General features: G+C 41.2%; 1 protein-coding gene across 2 annotated transcripts in view; it reads right to left on the reverse strand.

Annotated features, from left to right (window-relative positions):
- cntnap2a (contactin associated protein 2a) overlaps window positions 1-25,158 on the reverse strand; it is a 304,029-nt gene that overhangs the window by 98,323 nt on the left and 180,548 nt on the right. For both annotated transcript variants that reach the window (XM_020087434.2, XM_020087435.2), the window contains exons 10-13: window positions 20,670-20,819; window positions 9,101-9,263; window positions 2,694-2,800; window positions 290-409 (exon numbers count right to left, since the gene is read on the reverse strand). In XM_020087434.2, the coding sequence (XP_019942993.2) occupies window positions 290-409; window positions 2,694-2,800; window positions 9,101-9,263; window positions 20,670-20,819 (540 nt within the window). The remainder of the gene's footprint in view (window positions 1-289; window positions 410-2,693; window positions 2,801-9,100; window positions 9,264-20,669; window positions 20,820-25,158) is intronic.

Consider the following 25,158-nt stretch of genomic DNA (forward strand, 5'->3'; position numbering starts at 1 on the left):
AGTTTACATAACAATTCAGTTTCATATGTGTTTGTGGCATATGTGTGTGTGTGTTTGTATTCTTCTTCACAGTTAAATGTCAGCTGGGACAGCGTTGCCATGGAAACCCCAGGTATTGCAGGTTAAGAATGCTGCTTTCTAAGGTTAAGAATGTGCAGCGCTGCAGAGTCCCCCCCCCCCCCCCCTCACAGGTCACTGTATCTGGATGGAGTCGGGTAGTGTGAACACACTGCATGCGTGCGCACACACACACTGAGAACAATACTTTCAGGCACTCCCGCGCACAAACCTGTCATGTTGCAGGTGACTTTGAAGGGGCCAAGGGGTCCGCTGCCATCAGGGTCAATCCAGTAGGTGTCAGACGACCTGCCCAAATGCTTATAGGCCTCACATGATGGCTCATAGATAGCTGGTGGAGGTTAAGAGGAGAATAGAGGAAAAAATAGGTTGGAGAAATACTCAAAAGTAGGTAGAGGATGGATAACAGGAAACTTTAAGTATAGCTACTGAAGTTATAATGCTAAATGTGAAGAGAAAAGAATGTGAGTGACATATCAGAAAAGTCATATTGTGATTAAATTATCTTAATGTGTTTTTCAGATTTATATTCACTGTGGACACCGTAAATTAACTTAATAAAAAAAAACTTAAATAACACAGGAAAAAGATCTCATTGCTGAGAACGTCAGTATCATGTTGAGATATTCTTTGATATCGTAAAATATCCACATGTTGTGATAATGATTTCAAAGCACTGTGGTTGGATGGACAATGTTGTTTGTTGTGGTCTGAGGCTGCATGGTGGCAATGCTTAGGTCATGGTTTCACCAACAGCGGAGTCAGAAGAGTTGATCCTGTAGTAACTATGAAAGAGATTTGCAGGACATCATAGTGTTAGGAAATAAAAGAAACGTCCTGGGATAGACTTATATCATATGCTACCCACAATGACAATATTAAGACAATAAAGATGAATCACTGCCTGAGAAAGCTGGCATCTGTTTCTCTAAATTTCCATGTCGATATTTCACATCTACATTTTAAATTGTGTAATGGACCATTGATTATATCGTAGAATTTAATGATGGATTTAAAATAGCACATGAATGTCTGCACATGCTCTTTTGTTGCCTCCTCCAGAAGGCAGCTTCATGTGGTTGCCAGTCTCTATTCAGCGCCTGTCAAGAAGTGGTGTCTTGTCCCACACACTCCAGCAATCTATCTGACAACATATTGATGTTGTGTTTGTGTTGATCTACACAGAGACAGACAGAGCGGGGAGAGGGGGAAGAATTACACTTCAGACAGACGGATGTAAGAGTGGAACTTTCTTGATTGAGGCAAAGCTGTTCATGAGTTGAGTTCAAATAGAAACAAATCTCAAACCTTCTTATTGGCTTGTTATTACTTTTAAAGTTTTTTTCATATGTCTAATCTTTCTGTCGGCTTGGACCCTAGCCTATGGTCATGAGTTAGATAGTGACCCACAAAAATTAATCCATGCATATAAGTGAGGAGTTCAGTCAGCCGAAGGGAGTTCACAGTATAGAGCCGCTGCTGCTTGGCATCAACAGAAGCCTGTTAAGGTGGCCTGGGCATCTTATGGGGGTAAATTAGCTTTTTATTATCTGTTCTTTCTGTTGGCTGGGACCCTCTGCTATGGAAATCAGCTCTGGGTAGTGGCTGACTATAAGATCAAGGATACAAGCAAGCAAAAAGAAGTTTGGTTTGGACATTCGGAGGGAGTTCAAAGTACAGCTGTTGCTCCTTCGTGTTGAAAGAAGCCAGTTAAGGTGGTTTGAGCATCTTATTAGAAAGTATAAGCTTCTCTTTCTGCCGGGTTGGACTATGGTTATGAGCTCTGACTACTACTATTTATTATTATTTTCACTAATGCTTCATCGTTTCCAATAAATTATCTTTTTGATGAGCTGTGTAGGCTGATCGGTGTCAGACAGTGAAAACCACCCATCACAATGTTGTCATGTCATAATGTTACACAACCTGAGGTGATGTCATATTCCTGTCCCTCAAATTGCTTGTCTTGTCCAACAGTCCAAACTACTATATGATGACATGATGGCATAAACAAAGAGAAGCAGCAAATCCTCAAACTCAAGAATATTGACTCAAAGAAAATCTTATATTTTTGCCTGATAGATTAAAATGTAAATTATAATGACCCACCATACTAACAGCATCAACAATTCAACTCAAGCTACTTTCTAAATCATTTCCACAAAGTTTGCTGACTAACAAAAAACAGATTTTAAACAGCTTCACACAAGTTGTCGTTTTAGATTGAACACTCTCTCTCCCTCTTAAAGGAGAACATTTGTAGCACATGGAAGAAGGGATGAACATTTTCAAGCCTTAAAATAAAATCCTTTCTGCCTTTCTTCTCTCTGTTCTCTTTGTGTGCCAGTAATTCTGGTGGATTTCTTCTCCTCAAAGTATGCGTCGCTGTCACAGAAGTCTGTCCCCCGAACACTTCAAAAGTTCATCCTTCGCTCTACTGAGAATTGTGTCTTTAATGATGTGAAGGTGTACAAAGGATGGCAAAAGAAGAGAAACACGAGGAACACGACACAGTGGTATTAATGTAAGGGACACACAACTGCATGCACACACACACACACACACACACACACACACACACACACACACACACACACACACTCTCCCGTACTTACAAGTGTGACACGTGGCTCCGTTGTATCCAGTTCCGTCACAGGTACAGCTGAAACTGTCCCACGTCTGTTTACACCGCCCACCGTGTTCACAGTTATTAGGCATACACCTGGACAGATGGGGAGAGAGAGATTTAAAGTATCTACTAAACGTGCTGCCTTAAAAGGATGGAAAAAGTACACAAATTATTCTCTACTACAAAGCATCCAAACACTGATATATTGGTTATATTACCTCATAAACTGCCAATTTATATGTTACTTTGGGACATTTATGATGATACTAGAAATATTTATAACTAGAACAGCACTCAAAAGGGCGCATACCTTCACCAAGGCCCAACAGTGCCCTTAAATTTAATGAAGTTGCGCCAAATTTGACCCACTCACAAATTCCCTAAATGTGCCAGATTTTTTCCCCCATCAAGATCCATGATTTATTCCTGGGTTAAGTTATAAAAAATTCCTGATCCTGATCTGCATCAACATTTTATGGGTTCCTTCATGTCACATTCCACAGCTTCCCACCAAGTTTTGTGGAAATCTGTCCGGTTTTTTTTGTTGGTGTAAATTTGCAAATCTTTCTGAACGAAACAACTCACAATGAAATGGACGGACCGTGGATTCTTAGGAGAACACGTCGTGATTAAACAATGACGGTGACTCCTATTGGAAGGGTATAATGTATGTAATGTATACATTTACATAGTATAATGACTATCTCACTCTGTGGTGCAAATTAAATCAGACTAAATTTACATGAAATCCTGATATCCATCCTGAAGAGGAAAACTGGCCCCAGGTGATTGAGGTGGTTTTATTTGTTAACCAAACCTCACACATTGAAATAAACTTTTGAAGTCCAAGAAGGGCGAGGGGCTTCTTTTCTAAAGCAACACCTGAACTGATGTAGTGTGACTGGACATGAAACATTTTCCTCAGTTCAGGTTGGTGCATGTTTTATGTTTTCACTGATCACATGCACATTCAAACACATCTTAATTCCAGAGCACGGCGAGACCAACAGCAGGATTTCCAACACTGTAATATTTATAACATCCAACAGCGGGGGCAAATATTTACATTTATTAAACATAGCAGTTAGAAAGCCCCCCCACCAGGTCCACTTAGCTACAATAAGATCGAGCAGACACACAGTTGGTGACTTACTTTGGAAAAAAACATTTCTTTCTCTAATTTGGCCTTTTGTTCACTGTAAGCCAACATGTTTCACACTCTGTAAGGCTTTTTGATTTTTTGGTTTTATGTCTGGCTATTACATTACAGTGTAGACAAGGAAAGAAAAATCCAAAGTTCTGACAAATACCAGCACAAAGATGAGATGTGGTTGCTTGAATGTCACAGAATTCAGCTGTTGTCAATGATCATGAAAGTATTTGATTGTTCAGACAGGAAGCTGTTAGGAGCTGCAATAAATCACCCTTTATTGAATAATTCCACAAACCTCTTTGTGTTTTTGTCTGTTTGTTTAACACATATCTCTACAACCATTAATCCATTCAGCTGCACAATATAAGAGTAAACAACAGCAGTGGTCTCTAACTGTCCCGCCAGCAATAATATCTGGCCCACCAGATAATTATGATCATTTTTATTTCACCATATGACGTATTTAGTTCAATTTAGTTTAAAAACAAACAAATAATTAAATAAATAGAATAAAAAAGGCACAGAGGTAATCTGATCTACTGAGCGGGCCACATGGCTTTCATAGCACTGCCATACAAGCCAGTAGTCAGTCAGATTTACTTTTAGCCTCTCTCAACGTTGTTGTGATTAATAGGCTGAAACACTTGATGACACCAAGGTAAAATTGAAGTTATTATTTCTATTACAACAACCATTCTTAGAGAGCTCAGATGTGATGGTTAAACTGCTCCATGCTCCACAGTTATTATTATTATTATTATTATATCTGACAATCACTTCCTCTTGAGAAATTAGTCCACAAAGTAAAAGCACAATGTTTGTTTAAGTGCTGCAATACTTAATATTGAATGGCATTACAGGGCTTTTCTTTTTGAAGAGTTGTGAACTTGTGTCTGAATATTGTTTAACAGACCTCTGAAATAGAACGACAACAGAGATGAGAACAGTTCCAATTGTGGATAAACTGAAGTGATGGGTGTGGTTTATGCAGATTGCGGCTCTAGTGCCCAATGTTGTGTTTTCTTGGCCAAACTAGAGGGAATTTTATCATTACTATTCAGTATTCACATTTCAAAAAGCACTTCGAATGAATGAGTCTGGGTTCAAGTAAACAGTGTTATCTGCCTCAGTGTGAATACAGCATGAAGCACATCATAGTTAAGACATCACTGCCTTTCTTGATGAAATTTGAATACCTATTGAAATCCTGAACAAATCAAAGTTCTGCGGTTTGATCTGCCTGCGGGCTTAAAGCAGGGACAGACTCCTGAGGCATTGTAGTGCTGGAGCGAATGCACACACACACACACAAGTGACGATAAGAGTAAAACCAGCTGGAGAGAAACAAACACTGACTCATGCAAGCTACAGGGGTCATTTAAAATGCTGAGTATCTTCTTTAGTCATGCGGTGCAGAGAAGTATCATCACTGGAGGGAGACATGATGATCAGTGTGTCACAGCCACAGTGACTGTGAAGCTGACACAACTAAGGGCTTGTTCGTGTGATATATGACGAGTTCACTTGACAGTAAATCATCTCTAACTGGGAACATTGTTTGTTGGTATGCACTTTCTTCATTGGCTCAGACTTGAAACTGGAAGTACCAGAGAGCAACATCCACTCTTTTATAAGATAAAAATTGACATTAAAAAATTAGACAATAAAAAGCGCACTTAACCTAGTCATTTAACCCTGTCATTTATTTTCCAGTCAAATCAAGTTATCTTGATTTTCTCAAAATGCCACTCTATCTACTGCAATTAAAAACAAATCTGTCTGGTGATGTTCTGTAGCTTCAGCAGGCTATCAAGGGCATGACAAAATTGTGTTCACTGACTATATCCTGGATGTTCTGGGCTGTGTGTGAGAAAAACAGCTAAATCTAATGGAGGAGAATGGAGCACCTCTGGAGTGTGTGTCTGCTTTCATGTGCTGTTGTGGTACCCTTACAGAATAATGGTGACACTGTGGGGTACAGGAATTTGCATGCGCACAGCCTTTCCCCGTTTGTGTGAGCGAGAAATTGTGTATGTGCGGATGTGTGTGTGTGTTTTGCTTCCTCCGCCATCGCAGCCCAAAGAGAATCCCCCAGTAGAACGGCATTGATCAAAAAGAGGTCAGACAGGGCTATTGAGCTGCCTTCTAAGACATTCTGATTAGTTCGATGGCAACACTGCACCCATTCATCTTGCATGGCAGAACAGGGCCCACCTAAAGTACTGCAGGGCTCACACACACAACATTTGAAAGAATGGAGCTGGGACAATAGCAGCGGTGATAGTAAACAGTTGTGGATGTCTCAGGACCTTCATGACAGTTATTTCTGAAAATCTGACCGAAGAAACACTGCTTTTAGCCACTGTCAGTAGTGGAACAATTCTAATCTACAGTGACACTTAAAGGTGACACGCTCCTCCACCGCAGTGTGGTTGCAGTGGCCCTGCGGGGTAATTGCAGCGAGAAAGCAGTATCGTCTAACATCGACTTCATGAATGCCAACGTGCTGCTCTCTTTTCCGCCTCCAGGTGTATCAAGGCTTTACCCAATTCACTATACGTTAAGATAAGTGCAGATAAGAGTCCAGTATCAGCTTTGAAGTGTTTCACTGTATTACGTGCTGGGACTGCGTCGGACAAATAACTCTGATCTTTTACACATGGTTTCAGGCATTTAGTCAAAAGATCTATTAATCATGGTGAAATATTACACACAATATACGCTACAGTTAAGAAGATGAATTATGAGAACAATCAGTTACCTATAGCAAGATGGGACCAAATCAATTTCTGTTTTTTTTGTCCGGACAAAATCTGAGGTTTAATGATGGTGTAGCATCACGCAGCAGCAGCGGCAGGGGAATGACATTTTGACATTTAAGCCATGATTAAATCACTAGACTATTACTTCCATGTTCAGTAATCCAATAACTGGGAAAAAAATAATTGGGCAAAAAATAATACTCTTAAATTGCAACAGCATGTGCGTTTTCAAGGAAATGTAATTGCTGGATGGATTACGTTCACACTGTCACACCAGACAAGATTTGGATAGACTCCTACATGTTTTGTTTAAGGTATCAAATGCACTTTGGTTAAGGTTATAGGGGAAAATGTTATTATTTATTAGTTAGTAATTATGTTTTGGCCTATTCAGAATGTCTGTGTAGATGCAGGACATTGTTACAACACAGCCTGAGAGGCTCAATTTACAGACTCACAAAGCAGTAATCATGTCCACACAGCTATGACATCATCAGTGACCTATAAATAATCCTTGTCAATGACAGAAGTAAAATGTAAAATTATATTTAAAGTGTGGAAGCCACAGTTCGTCTCCCGGTTCAGCCAGGGGTCTTTCTGTGTGCGTGCTTTTTCAGGTACTCCAGCTTCCTCCCATAGTTCAAAGACAAGCAGATTGGGGTAAGGTTATTATGACAGTAGGTGTTTGTTTGTCTTTGTAAACCTGATTTCAGACATGAACTTTGCACATTTAGGTCCAGACTTTCTCTGGATTTTGCCTTTTACACACAAACGACACAGCGGCAGATTCTGGGCTCAGTTCAGTCCATGTCTGAAAGCGGCTGACGTCGTGAAGTGGCGATCTATCTGAGATGTGCCCCACCTCATTGTCAAAGTCAGCGGGGATTGGCTGACCCGCAACTCTCAAAGGATAAATGGTACAGACGGATATTTAATGTCCAGTCATCTGTCGTTTTAAATGTGTGTGGCTCTGCCCCGATCAATGCGCCAGACCTCAACTGCTGTCAGAAGCATGTGTAACATGATTGATCTGGACGTGTGCGAGGTGTTTTCAGGTGACATGCTTTTATGAGCTGTATGTGTGAATTATTGTGGATCAGGCGAGTGGCAACACTCTTTCCTTGTCTCTGTGTCTTGTGTATATATGAAACATCTAATAAAAGACACACAGACACATGAGCGCAGTCCATCATAGTCTGGGGGTGACCATGCACCATCATGCATCCATCTGAGAAAAGCAACAGCGCAGTATATTACATACAAGACTGTTAAAAAAAGAGTAATACACACACACACACACACACACACCCACCCATCACATGGTGAATGCATTTTAAAAGTTAAAGCTTTTTATTTACTAGTAAACTAGTGATTTTTATTTAGTTCCATACAAAGTAGTGATATAAAACAATGACAAAATTTCGGTTTAATTTGAGAACTTTCAGTAAATAATTTGAAGGGTATAAAAACTCGCTTGTCACGTAATTTTTTTTTTTAAACGTTTCTGAATGCGGCTTTGCCCAAGTACAAACTACAGCATCGCAGTGTGCCAGACCTCTTGAAGTGAGAACAGAATTGATCTAAATCAAGCAGTGGCAGCTGGTGTCTACTTCTCCGAGCAGGGATATTGATGAAGGTAAGTGCTATAGACAAATCTGATCTAAAAAAAACAAATCGCTCAGCGCAGGGAAAATGCTGCTCCAATCAGTGCAAGGTCAGCTACTAATTGTAGCTTCCCATTCATGCTCTCCTTCAAGATATTGGCCAATCTCTTCTTCATGCCCAATGGATAACCACCGCTTTAAACACAGAAGAGGTAATCGCTGAAGGTTAAACGGGCCCAAGAAATTCAAACGTTTTGCACACACACATCGAATCCGGTGTGAGGAAGTGCTCAAATGGAGCTGAAGGCTTGGATGATTCTATATATGGCAAATCTATCCCAATGTGTTTGTCTAGTCCATGACAAGGAAATAAATTGAAATGTCAAAAAGTTGTAATGAATTCTTCCAGTGAGCCAACATTGAGACATGCTGTGCAGAATCTCCAGCGCTGGAGTACTTGGCAAAGAAATAGACAAATGAGCAGCTCATTTCTGATGTTTGATTAAGATCATAGCGTTTTTATAGAGATCAAACCTACTCTTTACTTTCAGTTTAAAACGAAATACCATTTGTGTTTACATACATTCCTATTTTCGCCGTGAATCCCCTAAATCATTTATATCAATTTATCAGTCTGATAAGCACACAAAAACCAGGCGCACATGCACGAATTCAACAGCCCTGCGTTATATATCTCTGGGTAAGAATTTAGACTCTACATAACAGTCTTGTTTACTTTGTGACTCCTCCAATTTAGAGCCACTTGATTTATAACACCCATTGTTTTCGTGCTCTGCATACAACTGGAATGAGTATTTTCATTTATGAATGATTGAGTGGATGTGTGTGTGCGTGCAGGACTGATCACTCTTACCTGTCTATGATCGCACACATGTCCAGGCTGACATTCTCAAATGCTCCCACGGTGCCCTTTTCCACCGCATGTAAGTCAGCGAGTTGGTCATCGACCAGGATCGCTTGCATGCAGCCCTGGAAGGAACGCCGGGAGGGTGGGAGCAGGGTCTGCAGAAAATACCCTGCAACCAAGACAGGAGGAAAAACAAACACATCACAAATTAAAATTTTATCATACACTCCGGGAGGGAAAAAAGTCTTTCCCAACAACTTACAGATTTCCTGCAGCAATGAAACTAAATTAAGTCTTGTAAATGAGGTAAACAATTGCAAAGCCTCTGTCTGCACAAAGGCAGTGATAGAAGAAACTGTGTTACTACACCCTGTGTTGCATTATGATGACAATACTCGACTGCAAATAGTAGCAATGCATAATGATATCAGAATGTGAAATAAACCAATACAATATAATGATGGACTAGTTGGTCAGGGGTTGAAGCTACAGCAAGATAATGAACTAAACCCTGAGAGGAAAGGACCAACACAGTGTTTAGTTCAACAACAATTAGTTTTCGAGATTCCATGTTTTTAAATCTCATATAATTGATTTGATCTGTGCTTTAACTTCAGACACACTGAGTCTCAAAATTGGAAAACCATAGACCATAGCACTTATCGAGATTGCCACTTGGTGGCTGGCTGCAGTATGGGTGATAAACCCTGTCCCTTCCATGTTAGCAGATGGGACATGATCAAATATATTTTTCACGAATATGGCTTCTGACATTGCTGTGCAAGTCTTTAAATAGGTTATTAGATGCTATAAAAGCTGGGTGACCGAATGTGGAACCTCAATACTGCCGCTCCATGCCACTGATCACTACTGTGCAGACTCTAGCTCCAAATGTCAACAGACGCTATGATGGCAGCTCCCATGTCCAGGATAGTTTGGCTTTGTTTTTGTACAATGCAGGAAGTCGAGACATGTCGTCCATCTATATATACAATCTGGTTCTGACCAGCGTAGTCGTGTAAATGTATAACAAAACACAGAGTTTGAGATTAATTACCTGAACACAGAACAGACTTAATAAGGAAAAGCAACAGGATGCACAGCAGCTTGTGTTTGAACCATCAAGTGAAGTGTGGGTAGAAGACAATAACAAGGAAAGATGGCTTCTTTTGATCCATGACTTAAAACACACTGAGAAACAAAGACCGTCGGCAGAGGTAGACATCCTCCTTGACGAGGATGGACAACATGACTTGCCTGGTGCTGGGTTATTGTCACTTTTTACAGCCATGAACCTTCATCAGTCCTCTGGTTTTAGAGCTTATCCACAAGGCTCATTAGCCCTAATACCTCTGCTAAGGCCGCAATAGACGAGAGGACATGTAGGTTTTACTATATACTATACCTTTATGAGATACAAGAGTCAATGGCCCATCCAGAGGTAGCACTGGGCCTTGAATGAAAGAGGGACAAGGCTAGGGCAAAAGTGTGCACATATGGGAACAGTGAGAGTGTAATAATTCTTTTGTACAAATGTCCGTGGATATAGAGGAGGTGTGTATTTATTCCATGTGCAAATCTGTATTTATGCACATGTGTATAAGAGTGATGTATGTAGCATGTGCACATCTACAGCTTTTATTGCAGTGTGCGTGCACTGTGGGATGTGGGAGATGAGAGCCTGGAATTCAATCTTTTTCACAACACACAGGTCACTCATAAAACACTGCCGCTCAATGACATCTTCATCATTGTGATGTTATAAGCTGTCACACTCTCTATCGTGCCTATCAGCCTCAAGGCCAGAGCATCAGAGGCTTATTATAGAGGGCATATGCACTCTGTGTGTTTGTTTGTGCGTGCCTGTGTGTTTGTGTACACCAACATAATGATGGTTTATGTGGCTGGCTGACGCAGCAGCAAGTAAAGCGGTGGGAAAGTAAAATGTGTGTGCGTCCGCATGTGTGCTCGGTGCTGGATACATCCGTTTCTTCACATCTTCTGATTTCCCTTTCCACTCCAAAAGTTTCTCCTGTCATCCCTGCCATCTGTCTCTTCTCCTGCCACACCTGTCCGCTGTCTTTCCAGAGGAATGAGGGACCGACAGACAGAGAGATAGGAGGGAGAGGGAAATACTGAAAAGGGAGGCATAAGAAGATGGAGAACAGAGGCCACTACAGCTGGTTGGCAGCACTTTGTGTCCTCTGGATAGCTTATGAATGCAAGGGAGACACAGCGTTCCTGACAGTTTGGCAGAAGGAACAGAGCAATGCATGGAACCAGGGATGGTAGATGTGTTGCTGGGCTTATCTGTTGGGTGTCCCCTGTTTATTTAACTCATATACTGGCCATTTTGTATGAAGAAAACTGCTAAGACATGCACCTGAGAAGATTGTCTGTATTGAAATTTCTCATGAAACATAAATTGCACACTTTAGCTGAAACTTGAGCTGAAAACTAAGTAACAAAACAGTTTTATGATAAAATATATCTGGGTTTTAATGTCACTTTATTACCGAATATATATCTGCACATGCTCATATCACAGCACAGTATTTCAAACCATCTTGGACGTTGCAGGGCCAATACCTATGTAGAGTCAAATGTCTGGGATGTCTTTACACCATTACCCGCTAACCAAAGGTGGGTGGCCCCCTGCCATCAGCCACCGCTCGTGATATCTGGAAAAATGTGCTCATTTAAAAAACAACAACGTATTGTCTATTCAGAGATGTCCAGCATCCTCTCCTGACCCTTGGCTGTCTTTTTCTCAAACACACACCGATTGAACCACTGGCTGAGACAGCCGCCTGTGCCATGTGGCTCGAGACCACCACGCTCCTCAGAAACGGTTTAGCCCCCGCTGTCTATGCACCGGCCGTTTGTACCGGATGTCAGAAAAATCCTGTGCTCTAAAGGTATTTTTTTAATTCCCAGGGAGAGGTGCTTCAGCCAAAACATGGGCTGACGTCACACATTTCATCACAAAACAGACATTTTACACTTGAATTGGCTAAATAAGAGTAAAATAATGAATCCACACAGCAGTCAAGCTTCAAATTTCCCCTTATTGTCGCTCAGAAGCCATGAATGTTATTTACCAATTTTAAATACAGTTACTATTTCTTTTCCTGTCAACAAACCGAGAGGCATAATTTCTTTCACTATGCTTCTCAAAAATGTATCATTGTCATATCTAGAAAGCTGTAATGCAGCTGTAGTGACAAACAGAGGAAGATACACAACAAGATTGATGAGCTGGAAGCCAACAGAGAAAAACACTTGGCAAACAAGGAACAGATGTGGCCATACATCTGTGCATCCTCAAGCCATGGCACACCCAGAGCTTAAATCCAAGTATGTGGAAAAAAAAAAAAAAAAGTTTTCCCCCTGAATATAGTGTTTCTATGTGGCTTTAATTTGTAGTATAAACAAAAACGCTATCTTGTAAGACCCCTGAGGATTTTGGAATGCCAGCAATAATCGCTTGTAGTCTTGCTGGCACTCTATCACAGTCCCCCTGTTGTGCCCAAAGAGCTTCTCTTACAATACACACTGGAGGGCCAGCACCAGCTCTCTTCTACCTGAACACATCAGACAAGCACGGCTGGCTCTCAGGCTGCAGAACACTTGTTTCCACAGCCCAACACATTTAGGGGGGACGAACCAGCTTCCAAAAAAAAAGAAGGTTGGAAATAATCCAAAATGCTCAGAGGTAAGAAAAAAATAAACAAATATTCTGGGGATGCATATTCAAAAGTGACTGTAATTGGTGCCAAAAAACAATATGCAAATTTTTACAAAAATCACAACAAGTTGTGCTCATCTACTTTCCACCTGCTGTTATTCCTCCTTGAGCTATTTCCCTGAAAGGGGCCAGACGCAAAATCCACTCTTTCATGTCTGTTCAACATAAATGTCTCCAGTGAGTCTATAGACCACCTTCTCTCCTTTTCATCCAGTAAAGTGGGTGAGAAGAAGCAAATCAGATCTTTCTTCCCTGTTGACGTCAAAAAGTAATCTGTTTAGTTGAGGACCTCCTCCAACCTCTCCGCTTGCTAAAAATCACCACGCACAAAAAAATTGTTGCTGAACCTTCCCAACCAACTCCACAAAAAAAAAATGTTGGCTGTATTAACCAGGCTCTTCCCTCAATCTGAGGAAGTAAACGATTGGTGGTAAATGTCTCCAAGACAACTTCAAAATATCATTGTCAGTTCAAAACAGGTTTTAGTTCAAAACTGAAGCTCAAGGACGGATAGATACAGACCCAATTTAAACTTTGAATCTGTGAGCTGCCATGTTTTATGGAGTTTAACAGTATATTTTAGCAATTCGGAATTGGAAATGAGGGTGCGGCTCACACAAAAAGAAATTTCACCTGTCTAAACCATATGATAGTAGGAAATATGCATTTAGGGTTTCTCCAAATCCGATTTTGCCATTCTAGAAAAATAAAACAAACAAAGAAAAGAGCTGAAAAATATCAAAGCTGAAAAAAGGTTATCAGGTACATGACTCAGAAGGCACTCAGTCTTGAAATCAATCATGTGTGAGTGTGTTTTGTGTATAACATGCAAATAAACTAATAGGGTTCAATCTCCCATTCTACCTAAGAGCCTGGTGCGCTTGTTCATGTACGTGTAAATTACTATCTCCATAATACGCTTCAAAATGAAATAAAAATTAATTTTTGTTGCTCAATAACACGATCACTTTCTAATGCCTTAAGACAGCCATGTGCCAACAATGCTCTTGACCACAGCTCATTCCAAGACCAACACGCCCATGGGTGCTCAGATGGTTCAAGTGCATCTGCAATCTGAACGTGGGCGCTGGAATGCAAAAAGGACAACTGCACACACTCTTTGGATGCACTTGACATCGCTTTGCTCCGGGTGGGAGACAGAAGGTGAAAGAAGGTGCAGCAGACGGGCAAAGTAAAAGAAAAGTTTTTGAATGTTGTAGTATGAACTGGAAAATGAGCACATGTTCGCTTCAAAAACAGCTAGATAGACCAGCAGCACTTTATGGAGCACATTCTAAAGGAACATAACATATATGCATATCAGACATTACTGCACACATTTATAGGATGATATGTAGCACCCATGGCAGATGAGTGTGCAGTGTACGAACACTCATGTACACACTTGCACCCATGCACATATACAGACAGAACAGGCTGTTCTGAGATAAATGTGGGCGTTAAGTCTAAATATCAAGGTGCAAGTATACTAACAGACGCATGGGTGAAGCGTGTGAGTTTTCACTTTCAACAAACAGAAAGGCAATAATAATATATTGTGAGTATTAACTCAAAATACAAGTGCTAGATTTTTTAACATTTCAGCCAAGTGAAAAATGCACATTATGCAGTAAGCAGATAAAATAAACAGAGTTTAAGTAGCGCTGTCTGAACAGGATTTGTCAGATGTCCCCTCCTCCCCCGGCTCAGTGAAACGAGTGAGCGAGGACAAAGCAGTGAATCTGAGAAATAAAAAGTTATTATCTGATTGTTTCACAGTTTCATTCATAAACACAAATAAACACACCCACACCTTTGTATTACTCTGCAGGAAGGTGCCGCATCGCTGGATTTTGTGTGGATGAAGCGGGAGAGCACACGCCTCTATGGTGTGTGTGTGTGTGTGTGTGTGTGTGTGTGTGTGTGTGTGTGTGTGTGTGTGTGTCTCAAGCCCACCCTCAAACCGAGACTTTCAAATATCAATTTATTTATGCACATTAAATGAATGTGAGAGAAAACATGACATTTCAGAAATAATGAAAAAAGACGCAATGAGCTAAGAAAAGCTGTGACACTGGAACAACTCAGAGGAGTCATAAATTGCTAAGGGAGTGGAGATTGCAAAACAAAGCTGCACCATCATTTTTTCCACAATTATCAAACACCAGCATGCTTCAGAGTAGACAACTCCATAATTGATTACTTCCAAATTAGTTCATCCATTTTGTCCCCTGTTCCTGCAGAGAAAAGGGCAGGACTTCTGCGGCCTTGTGTCTGTGCACGTGTGTTTGTGTGAGTGTCCATCTGTCTTCCTTCGTGAGAAATTCAATTTGTGGATGTCTCGTGTCAGTCACTTACTAATTTCTCAAAGCGCTGCGTCAGGAGTGAGAAACTACTCCCCGTAAAATAGGCTTTGGGTTCAGAAGACTGCTTCTAAAAGCAGACGCTCGGAGGATGGAGGGGTGGAGATGAGAGGAGATGAGGGGGGCCAAAGGAAGGGCTCGACTCGGTTAAAGAGGATAAGAGGGATAAGAGGAGAGGATGAGGGCTGGAAAAAAGGATGGAACATAAACTGAGAAATTGGAGAGAAGTGGCAGAATAAAACAGAGTGGGAGAATAAAAAAAAGGAAGAGGGCAGGGTTGACGACAGAGGCTCAAAGCTGAGTTCTTCTCTTTCCTCGGACATCTGACGTATACTATCCTGTAACTCTGCAACCTTGGGTTCAGGCAGAGCCACGTGAATTTTAATGCCACCGAATCACAAAAGGTTGGGCAGTTACATCTAAAGCTACACTCTCACCTGTTTCTTGTCACTTCAGAAGCAGTGAATCAAAGAATACAGGGAATAAGGAATGAGTCACTGCAGAGTATGAAAAACAAGAGCAATGCGTGTCTCAGTGAAATCACACCTTCACATCTTTTCACCAAACACCTGTCTGGCTCTTATTTTTCTTTTTTAAAAACACTAGAATTTGGGAGTTATAAAATTATTAAGGATTGGGTACCAAACTCAGTGTACGACAGATTATTCATGTTAAATGAAACGGTGCCAAATTCTAGTACCTGAGAGCACATCTGGGTGAGAGAAACAGAGCATACAGACAGAGAGTGGGTGGCAGTAATGCACCATAAAGCTGAAGAAGAAGAGACCAGCATGACAACATAATGAGTCTGGGCGATGGCGAGTCGCAAGCACTCACAAGTGTTGTTTCAGTTGACACAGGCCGAGCTTGCTGCAATATTTCAGGGTAACACGTCTGGCCTGCAGAGACACAGCTGCTGCGGGCGAACGCCTACACGCCTGCAGCCAAGAAATCAAACCCTCCATGGACGACGCAGCATAAAGCGACGCATCGACAACTTCCTCCCCCTGTTCGGTTAAATCATTTCCAAGTTAGAAAAGTTGTAGAAAAGTTATCACTATCACAGATGTTAGCTTTAAGAAGATGGACGACAAAAGTGAAGCAAAAGTGACTTAAACGTCCAAAACTACAATCAATTTAACAGGCAAAAGTTGCGATGGAGACTTTTTATGATGTCTGAAATCTGTGTAAGCACTGCAACAACAACATGAGAGAAAAGTGTTACATCTAAAGAGTGAAAAAGGGGTCAATGGTAACAGATACTGAATTTCAGAGACCAGTTTTTGTACCATATCAGTTAAAATGACAATGATACCCAACCCTAATAAAATCGGCACGTAACAATCCCATAAACCTGATAGAAATATGGAAGAAAAGAAAATGTATTAACATTTGCATAACCTCTAACTCTGTGGGAATGGTACTTGAGCTGCATTGTGCCCCATCACAGTCATCAAAATACATTAAACATAGCCACTTATGCAAATGAGCTGATTTATCAAGTTCATTAAAACCTTCAGTAGCATTTTTCAGCATGCCTGTCTTAATATGACACATCAATGGGATTCATATTAATGCAATCTAAAAGCATTAAGGAGCTCTGTAATGTTTAAGAAAACAGTTTTCCTTAATTAAAAAGGAATATTAATGCATTAATGTCCTTAATTAAATCAAACAGATCAACTGCTGCAAAGAGGGACTCTGTAGTTTAAATACTGTTTCCTTTTTGTCTCGGCTCAGACATGATCTTCACAGTTTGTCGGACAAACAAACAGAAGCCAGCTTCTCTTTATTTTTATTTTTAGGAGCTGGGCAGTGAAAGAACATTACCAGTCTCTGGCTAATTGTGTTTTCCATGTTTCACATTTAATGGAGACAGAATTGATAGCCTGGGGGGACACTCAAAGTAATCATGTCCCACTGGTGATATTCTGTCCACTTTACAAAGGTAGGACCGCTGCTGCGTTACCCACACACTCACTCACTCGCTCCCTTTCTGTTTGATTAAGCACAGTATGATAATTATCACACATATCGCTGCTGTGTCAACAACCTTTGTGTGTGCGTTTATGTGTAGGTGCAAAATGTTTGCTGTAATGTGAAAATTACCCATCACACACATATGCACTGAACCTCTGTCAACATACAGACTTTGTTTAGGTCACTGCATATGTGCGGTAGTCACTGTGGTACTAATTAGTTCTAATTGAACTTAATATGTCAATGGGCCATGCTAAATAAACAGCACACCGCAGTGGGGGAAAACAAAAAACGAAGGATATAGAATGAGACAGAAAGTCAAACCCTCCTAGCTCCCAGTTCCTGAATTCATTTTTCATGCAGAGCAAACACAACAGGCAGGACGGTAAAATGAAGAGAAGACAACAGAAGCTCCAAATGACAGCAGGCGTATTCTTCCTCTATTGTCAAAATGAGTGTAAGCAGAGCTGCAACAATTTGATGTGTGTGGTAGTTCAGCAGTGTCTGCTCTGTTTACCAAGTCTGTGGTCACTGATCGAGAGCGGTTGCCAGCGCACACGCAGCAGATTGGTGCCTTAAAGCCGCACGATTCGAAGCAGATGGTGACCTGGATGACTGAGCCTACTCTCTGCAATTATCTGAAGCCTCGTCCCGTACACAAAAGAACACGGCTCGGTCATGATACTGAGGGGCTCTCCGCTAATTGTGGCACAGTGACAGGAAAGACTCGGTGACACAGAAAGTGCAGATGGAATACTGTTAGAGAGCTTTAGGACGGCTTAATGTGCTTGGCCTCTCTGACTCATCAAGCGGAGCGATCAGAGAGAGTAGCTGAGGGCAAAGCAAAGAGCAAGCTATCTTTTGCGCAGCTCGCAATGTTATTCAGTTACCTCGTGGTCGAGATGGAAATTAGCCTCAGAATGTGATGAGGTGGAGTGTTTTCAGTAAATCTTTTCTATATTCTGTCTCAATTATCTCGCTGTGTGTGTGTTTTTTTGTTACCTCTTTAGGACCTTAAACAATGACCCTGTCAGAACCAGCAGACCTCATTGGGAACAGATGTGAACTTTGGTCAAAGTTAGAAATGTTCTAATCTTAGTGTGTGTGAGCTTGAAAGTTTAAGGTAAAAAAAAACAACACACACACACACCCACAGTAAAAAAGTAGACATGCATGAAATTAGAGGACACAGGATGAATAAGACCATCCTATTAGAGCCAAAACAACCTGCACATACACTACATTTCCTTTCATTTCACTTCTGAACCAAGAAGAAAACTTTTACCCCATGCCTGTGAAGCAGTCTCCTAAATATCACTTTAAACCCCATGCCATATGTAATAATCAGCAGACTTGTATCCCCTGCAGACTTCAAACTGGTGTTTACCACCATGCAGGCTCCCTGCTCCTCAGCATTCATTTTGTCATGTAAAATTAACGAGTTAAACCTCAGTCACAGTCTCTGCCAATTCAGCCCCAACACTTCCACTGTTAGTGGGTGGAAAGTACATTTCTGCACTGTGGAGATGCATGAATGTGTTGTACATGAGTGTGCATGCACATGTTAACGGGTGGAAGCCACCGAGTGCAAGATTTGTTTCTTAGCAGACAAATACACACATACATGTGAATTGTTTGTGCTCGGATACCTGTACATCAGTATTCCCTCTGCTGATGTACAGGTACTGTGATTTTTATATTACACAAGCAGTGCAACTCCTTTAAGGGATTGTTTGGGGTGCAAGTTGTGTGCGCAGCGAGAGTTGATGTGCGGCTGAACTGAGCAGTGTAGCTGTGAACTATGTGCAATATGTATGTGCACTTTAGGCTATTTGTCTTTCAATAAATGCTACGGGTCCTCAAGACCCGAGCAGAGTTTTCAAACTCTCACTGCTGTCTCTTTCGCCTGCCTGGATCCAAATCACAATTCTAAGTCAACCATATACGTCTAGATTCAGAGCCTGTCCACACTAATACAACCTTTTTTCTCTGTGTTTGGGCCTTTTGTTCACAGGCAAACGCTGTTTAAGTCACTAGAAAGGAGAAAAACTTCAAAAATGTTCTGTAACAGAGCTTATGGGAAACAATGAGGTCATAACTTAGTTTGCACATGCTCAATGTTGCTATACTGCAACAAGCATTCACCAGAAACAACAATAGAGGCTATATACTGGTTTCTCTTCTTTTGGTTACCATTGCTGGGTCTAATTAGGTTTACTAAGTTTGCAAATGTGTCTTCTCTGCACCACAAAACCTGAGTAGTTTGAGATGAAATGAAGTATCAAACTTTGAAGGTTTTTTGGTGGGGGTGCTTGACTACTTATAAAAGTCAGCTCCTTTGCCCTCTTCAAGGGGGACAGACATTACAGCATTATAGATATTCTCTCCTCTCAGCTGCTATTGAGTCACAGATCAGCTTACCAAAATCAATAAATCACCAATTGGATCAAAACGGAGACTAGAGGGTGTGAAGGAGGAGAGGAGAGGAGGAGAGGAGAGTTGAGAGGAAACTGGAAAAAGGACAGATAGAGAAGACGACGCAAGAAAGTCGGACTAAAGTGTCAGTGGTATACTACCTGATTAAAAACTGGTTTAAACAATGTTACAGGTTTTAATTACTCATTGATTCCAAATCCATTAGCACAGCAAAGGTTCACAAACTTTGATTTCATTAATAAAAAGTACAGAAGCATAATGGACTTTGAGGATTCATTGAACAGCAGAGGGGAGTAAATTAAGATGGACAACAGAATAAAACAATTTAGATGTGTGTGTGTGTAGGTGGGTGTGTGTGTGAGGTGCTCTGATCCTTATTGACTGGCCTGGGGAAATGGATTTGCTTGATGGAGGAGATAACGCTCCGATAGAGAGAGCGAGAGGGACAGTGGCCTGATGGAGATATCAGAGCCTGCACTATTTCTCTCAGTTACTGGGATTTTAAAAGGTGCCCACACAACCAACACACACACTCACACAAAACTTCTGACATGCACACTTCGATACGAATCATCTTCCAACAGACACACAGCGGTGTCTGGCATCATTAACCTGGCATCTGCCAAATTCAGATAGATTGTGGCTGCAGCAGGTGTACACGTGTGCGTGTGTGTGCGCATATCTGGTCGTGTCTGTCCTCTTGCAAGACGAGCAACTTACTAAATTCTGGCCACTGGGATACAAGTTTCTAGTGAGATAAATGACATATTTAGCCAACAATATTGCACACACACACACACACACACACACACACACACACACACACACACACACACACACACACTCTACTTTGGCACAGTTTAAATCAAAAAAGTTTCACTCAGCTCTGTTTAACTGTGTCACTTATGAATTTCATCAAAAAGACAAATTAGTCCAGACCGACCGGGACAAACACAACATCCTTAAATAGGCTACAATATGTGGTGGGCTCACATTGATAGGAGTGTGTCTGTTCTATGTGCGGTGGTGGTGTTGGGGTGACCCTTACCTCCCAAGTGATAGGTTCCCCCTGTGTTGATGGAGAGAGGTGAGGTGGAGCGGACAGCGGACGCCTCGTCGCCATCTATCATCAACATGGCAAAGTTCTCCTTGGCCACCAAACGTATCGCGTGCCACTGTCCATCGTTAAAGCCTGAACCTGGAGGTTATAGAGACGAAAATGTTTTCAGAAAACACACACTGCACAAAAGGTTTCTCTTGAAAATACCCTGCGCATCAAGGTTTCTGTTGACTGATTTATTGTGACAGAATCTCAAATGACACTTTTAAATGACAGCATCACATAATTTCATTTCTTCATGGACTTTACACACATGAAAAATGGTGGCATGTAGTTTGTCTTTCACAGGAGACTTTCTGGGACATGGTCACAACATCAGAAAAACTGTGTAGAACATGCAGGAGGCCAGACATGATGTATAATATCTGGCACCTCTTTCTCATCCTGAGTTATTTGTATTTTTGAAGAACTTCCAGAGCAATTAACTCGGATATTTTCTTTCTCTCATACAGCCCTTTCGGATAATTTCAGGATAATGTCCGGAGTTTAGGGCATTTCTGACAGCAGCAGTATTGTTACAGAAGAATATCGAACATCAAGGAGCTGATTTCCCGTACGGACGACTGGATGACTCATAATGGGTGGGAGGTCATGGGTGGTCAAACTAGGAAATAACATTTGTGTCTGTGATGTGCATCTCTCACAGATTGTTTTTTTCCATTTCTTATGCCTCATCTCAGCTGCCAGATGCCATGCACCCCAACTATTCTTCACTTTCCCCCCGGTTCTCTCTATCCTTTTTCTTTTCCCTCCCCGTTTTAGCCGAGTGCAGCTTCCAGTCTCAAGGCTCCCATGTCCCAACTCCATTAACTCTCAGAGAACACTCTCTACAGTACGCAGAGTGCCGGAGTGCATGTGTGTGTTTTCTATCTGCGCGTGATGTACAGTGATACGTCAATGTGGCGCGAGTTCGATGTGTGTGTTCGTGCAACTTCTGTGTTCTCCTTTTCTTTCTCTTCCCTCGTAGCTGTGCTCCATTAAATATGAGTGATGTATTGGAAAGGGACATTACTAGTGGAGCCTAGAGAGGAGCCAGCTCCCTCTCATCACCCTCTCCTCTATACATCACCTCTTACTGACACGGATCTCTATTCATCCAAGCCTCCCTCTCTGTCCCCGATTCTTTCTTTCACCTCCTTGTCTTTATTTCTTTTCCTGCATTTCTGCATTTCACTCCCCCCCCTTTTATTCCATCTCTATACATCTATCCTCTTGTGGCCATCAGCTACAGTGACCGTCTGTTTCAATTTGGCTCAGCTGATTGCTTCCCTGACTATAATACATGGATAGTAAGGACACTGTAGCCAAGTTCAAGGCACGGTCACGTGTAAATCAGTTTTGGCAGAGTGCACATATGTGTATATAAGTCAATCCATACTGTGCGTAGCTTGGCTTGCTATGTGTGTCAATATATTTGAATAATGTGTGTAAAGAGAGTACGCAAGCTTTGCTTCGTGTGTGTTAGAATCTGTCTACGCCGCCTCCAAGGTGCTAGTTAACATTGTTTATTTCCTCCCAGAATTCACTTGGAGATGCTGGCTTTCATGTAAGCAGGGAGTCTACACTAATTAATCTCTATCAGCAGGGTGCCTATGTGCATGTGTGTGTTTGTGTGTGTACGAGCGTGATCAGGGCAGTGACCAAAGAAACTAAGAGCCAAGATGGCCACCTGCTGAGGGGTGTGATCGCTGTGGCCTCGTTCAGGGCTATGCTGGTTAAATATGCATGCTCGCACATGCAAACACACACAAGCACACACACACACACACACACACACACACTGCAAACATGAATGCCATTAAGCCTAACTTTTTCCATGAGCTCTGTCAGACTGAAATAAAATGACAGTTTAACATTTCATTGTAATTGCACTTGAGAACTGAAAAGTAATGACGGGAGAAAATAAGAGGCTGTGTCTGTTTTGGCTGGATGACAACAAAGAAGTGACTTCTGGAAGAAAGCGACCTTGATGTGCTCCTTCACTGACAATCACATTTCTGACTACATACTGGTTTGATGTAATCACGATCAAGCTCTCCACCCCAACCCGTCCCGTCCCTCTCCATAACCTCTCGAAGGTAATGGAAAATATACTCCTGTAACCTTGTGTTCCCTCATCTGTTTTACATCACCTGCAATAGCTTTGAATGATGAGCTTATCAGTGATAGCACCGTTACAACAAGCGCCCGAGGAAACACACAAATATGATCAGGGCTCGCCGCTCTGTATTTCCATCACACACACGCCAAACACACGTGCGCAAAACATACACATGCCATCTGTCTGCACCAGATAAAAAAAGAGTGCAGATAATGAAGGAAGAGTAGAAGGAGGAGAGGAGGAGACATGTTCAGATTTGGTGAGATATGGCTGCTTGCTGGAGGATTGTCACTCATAGGCAGGAGCCTGATAACAAGAGGTGACAGGCTGACCAGTCACTTTGCTCTAATTTTGTTGTGAATTAACTGAAAATGAAGAAATTGCACCGTGGGATCATTTGCAGGGCGGAAAGCCCTCATCTTGAATATTTGAAAAAAAGTCATCAAACTGTGAAACGAGTTCCTAACTGACAAATTACCCATTAAAACAACTGAAAAGTTGAAGATGACTTCACATAGCAAATGAAGAGATGTGGAGCTAATTATAAAATTTTAGAATTTAAGGAAGACACTTGATCAATAATTATTTAAATTGTCCCGCTCTGCAAGGAAAAAAAAATGCTTCAGGCATGAAACTATTTTCTTCTTGATTCTGTCTGAGGCTTTAAAAAAAATTAATTAATAAACAACTACAATGACACTCAGTAGAGCACACACCTCTGCCAAGGCTTGTTTTTTTGGATCTCTACCAAATTGCACACGCTCACAAATATCCGTCCCCTGAATATGATCCATTAATTATTCCCTGAGAAAAACAAAAATCTGGAAAAATGCATGTCACGCATGTTAAAGAATGTGAAAAAATTATAATCCTGGTTCGACCATCTGATCTGGATCCCCAACAAAAGTACCCCACCCCTCCACAGAATTCCGTGGAAATCTGCTGAGTAGTTTTGTGTTATCCTGCTAAAACAAATGTGCATGAAAACATAACATTCTTGGTGGAAATGAAAATACCATCATCTAATAGAGTACAATTTATTATTTATGTCAGCAGATGCATTAATTCTATGGGTTATATTTGGAAGCTATTTTTGTTCATGTAGAAAACACACCATGCTGTATTCTGAGTGTAAAACCACCAACAAGCTGCAGAAATATGAAATAATACCATCGGCATAAACAAGACAAGCACTGATGTTTGAGAAATTATGTTTTAAAGTAATATTGTATTCAGCTAGTTGGGATTATTTTGAAAGATATTTCTTATATAAACTATGTGGGCATTGCATCAGTCTATCCTCTCAATACAGTCAGGGACACGCTGCTTGTACTAACTCTGCTCGAGACAAATTATAAAAGAGAGTCCTCATTGAGTGCTCTCGCTCACAACACCTGTGGTCACAGGGAGTATGCTGTAAAAAAAAAAATCTGATTCCATTTGAATTCATTTCATAACGGAATTTCTGGAGAGGCGAGGTTTGCTGTAGCTGCTGGTGTTATTCTGTCCGTCTGTCTGTCTGGGACGTGTGTTCAAGGAGAGAGCAGAGGCTCTGACCAAGGTTTACAGACAAGAGGCCAGACTAAAGGGGGAAATCTGGGATGAGCTGAGAGCTCTGACAGACATGGTGGTGGAACAGAGAGAGGAACTGAGCGAGGCTGAACTACAAATCAAAAGTGAGAGAGATCACAGAGACATAATCAACAAGACTTTTAGGGTGTAGCAGGGACTCGATGATCAATAATGAAAGATCATTTTAAGACATCTGTCAAATCATGTGACAGTTAATGTGGCTTAAAATACACTCTATTATCAGAATTTGTTCTGCACCCTAAGACGTACACTGTTTCACACAAACGACACGATGAATGATTAATGGTCTGTATTTGTGAAGCACATTTCTCGTCTTGATGACCCTTCAAAGCTCTTATGGTGCAATTTTGCCGTTCATCCATTCACACAAACATTCATGCAATTTTTCTCTATCACACATGTCTCATACACCTGGTTCAGTGTCTTGCTCAAGGACACTTCGGCAAGCTGAATAGGGGAGACGGGGTTTGAACAGCTGACCTTCTGGTGAATACAAATACACACTTATTGCATTACACATTATGAACAAGTGGCTGTTGCACAATCAATATTAGTGCTCCTTTAAATTAATGATTAGTGCAATTGTGGCAGATTCCTTTCCTATTGATTATTCATTGATTCATTGTTTCAGCCCTATATTTGGCTAAACCCATATAATGTTGGTAGTTTATATGGAAACAGAAGGTTAAGACAAACTTAGGTATTTTGGCTTTTAAGAAATCA

Source organism: Paralichthys olivaceus, chromosome 17 (assembly GCF_024713975.1).
Source record: "Paralichthys olivaceus isolate ysfri-2021 chromosome 17, ASM2471397v2, whole genome shotgun sequence".
NCBI classification, from domain to species: domain Eukaryota; kingdom Metazoa; phylum Chordata; class Actinopteri; order Pleuronectiformes; family Paralichthyidae; genus Paralichthys; species Paralichthys olivaceus.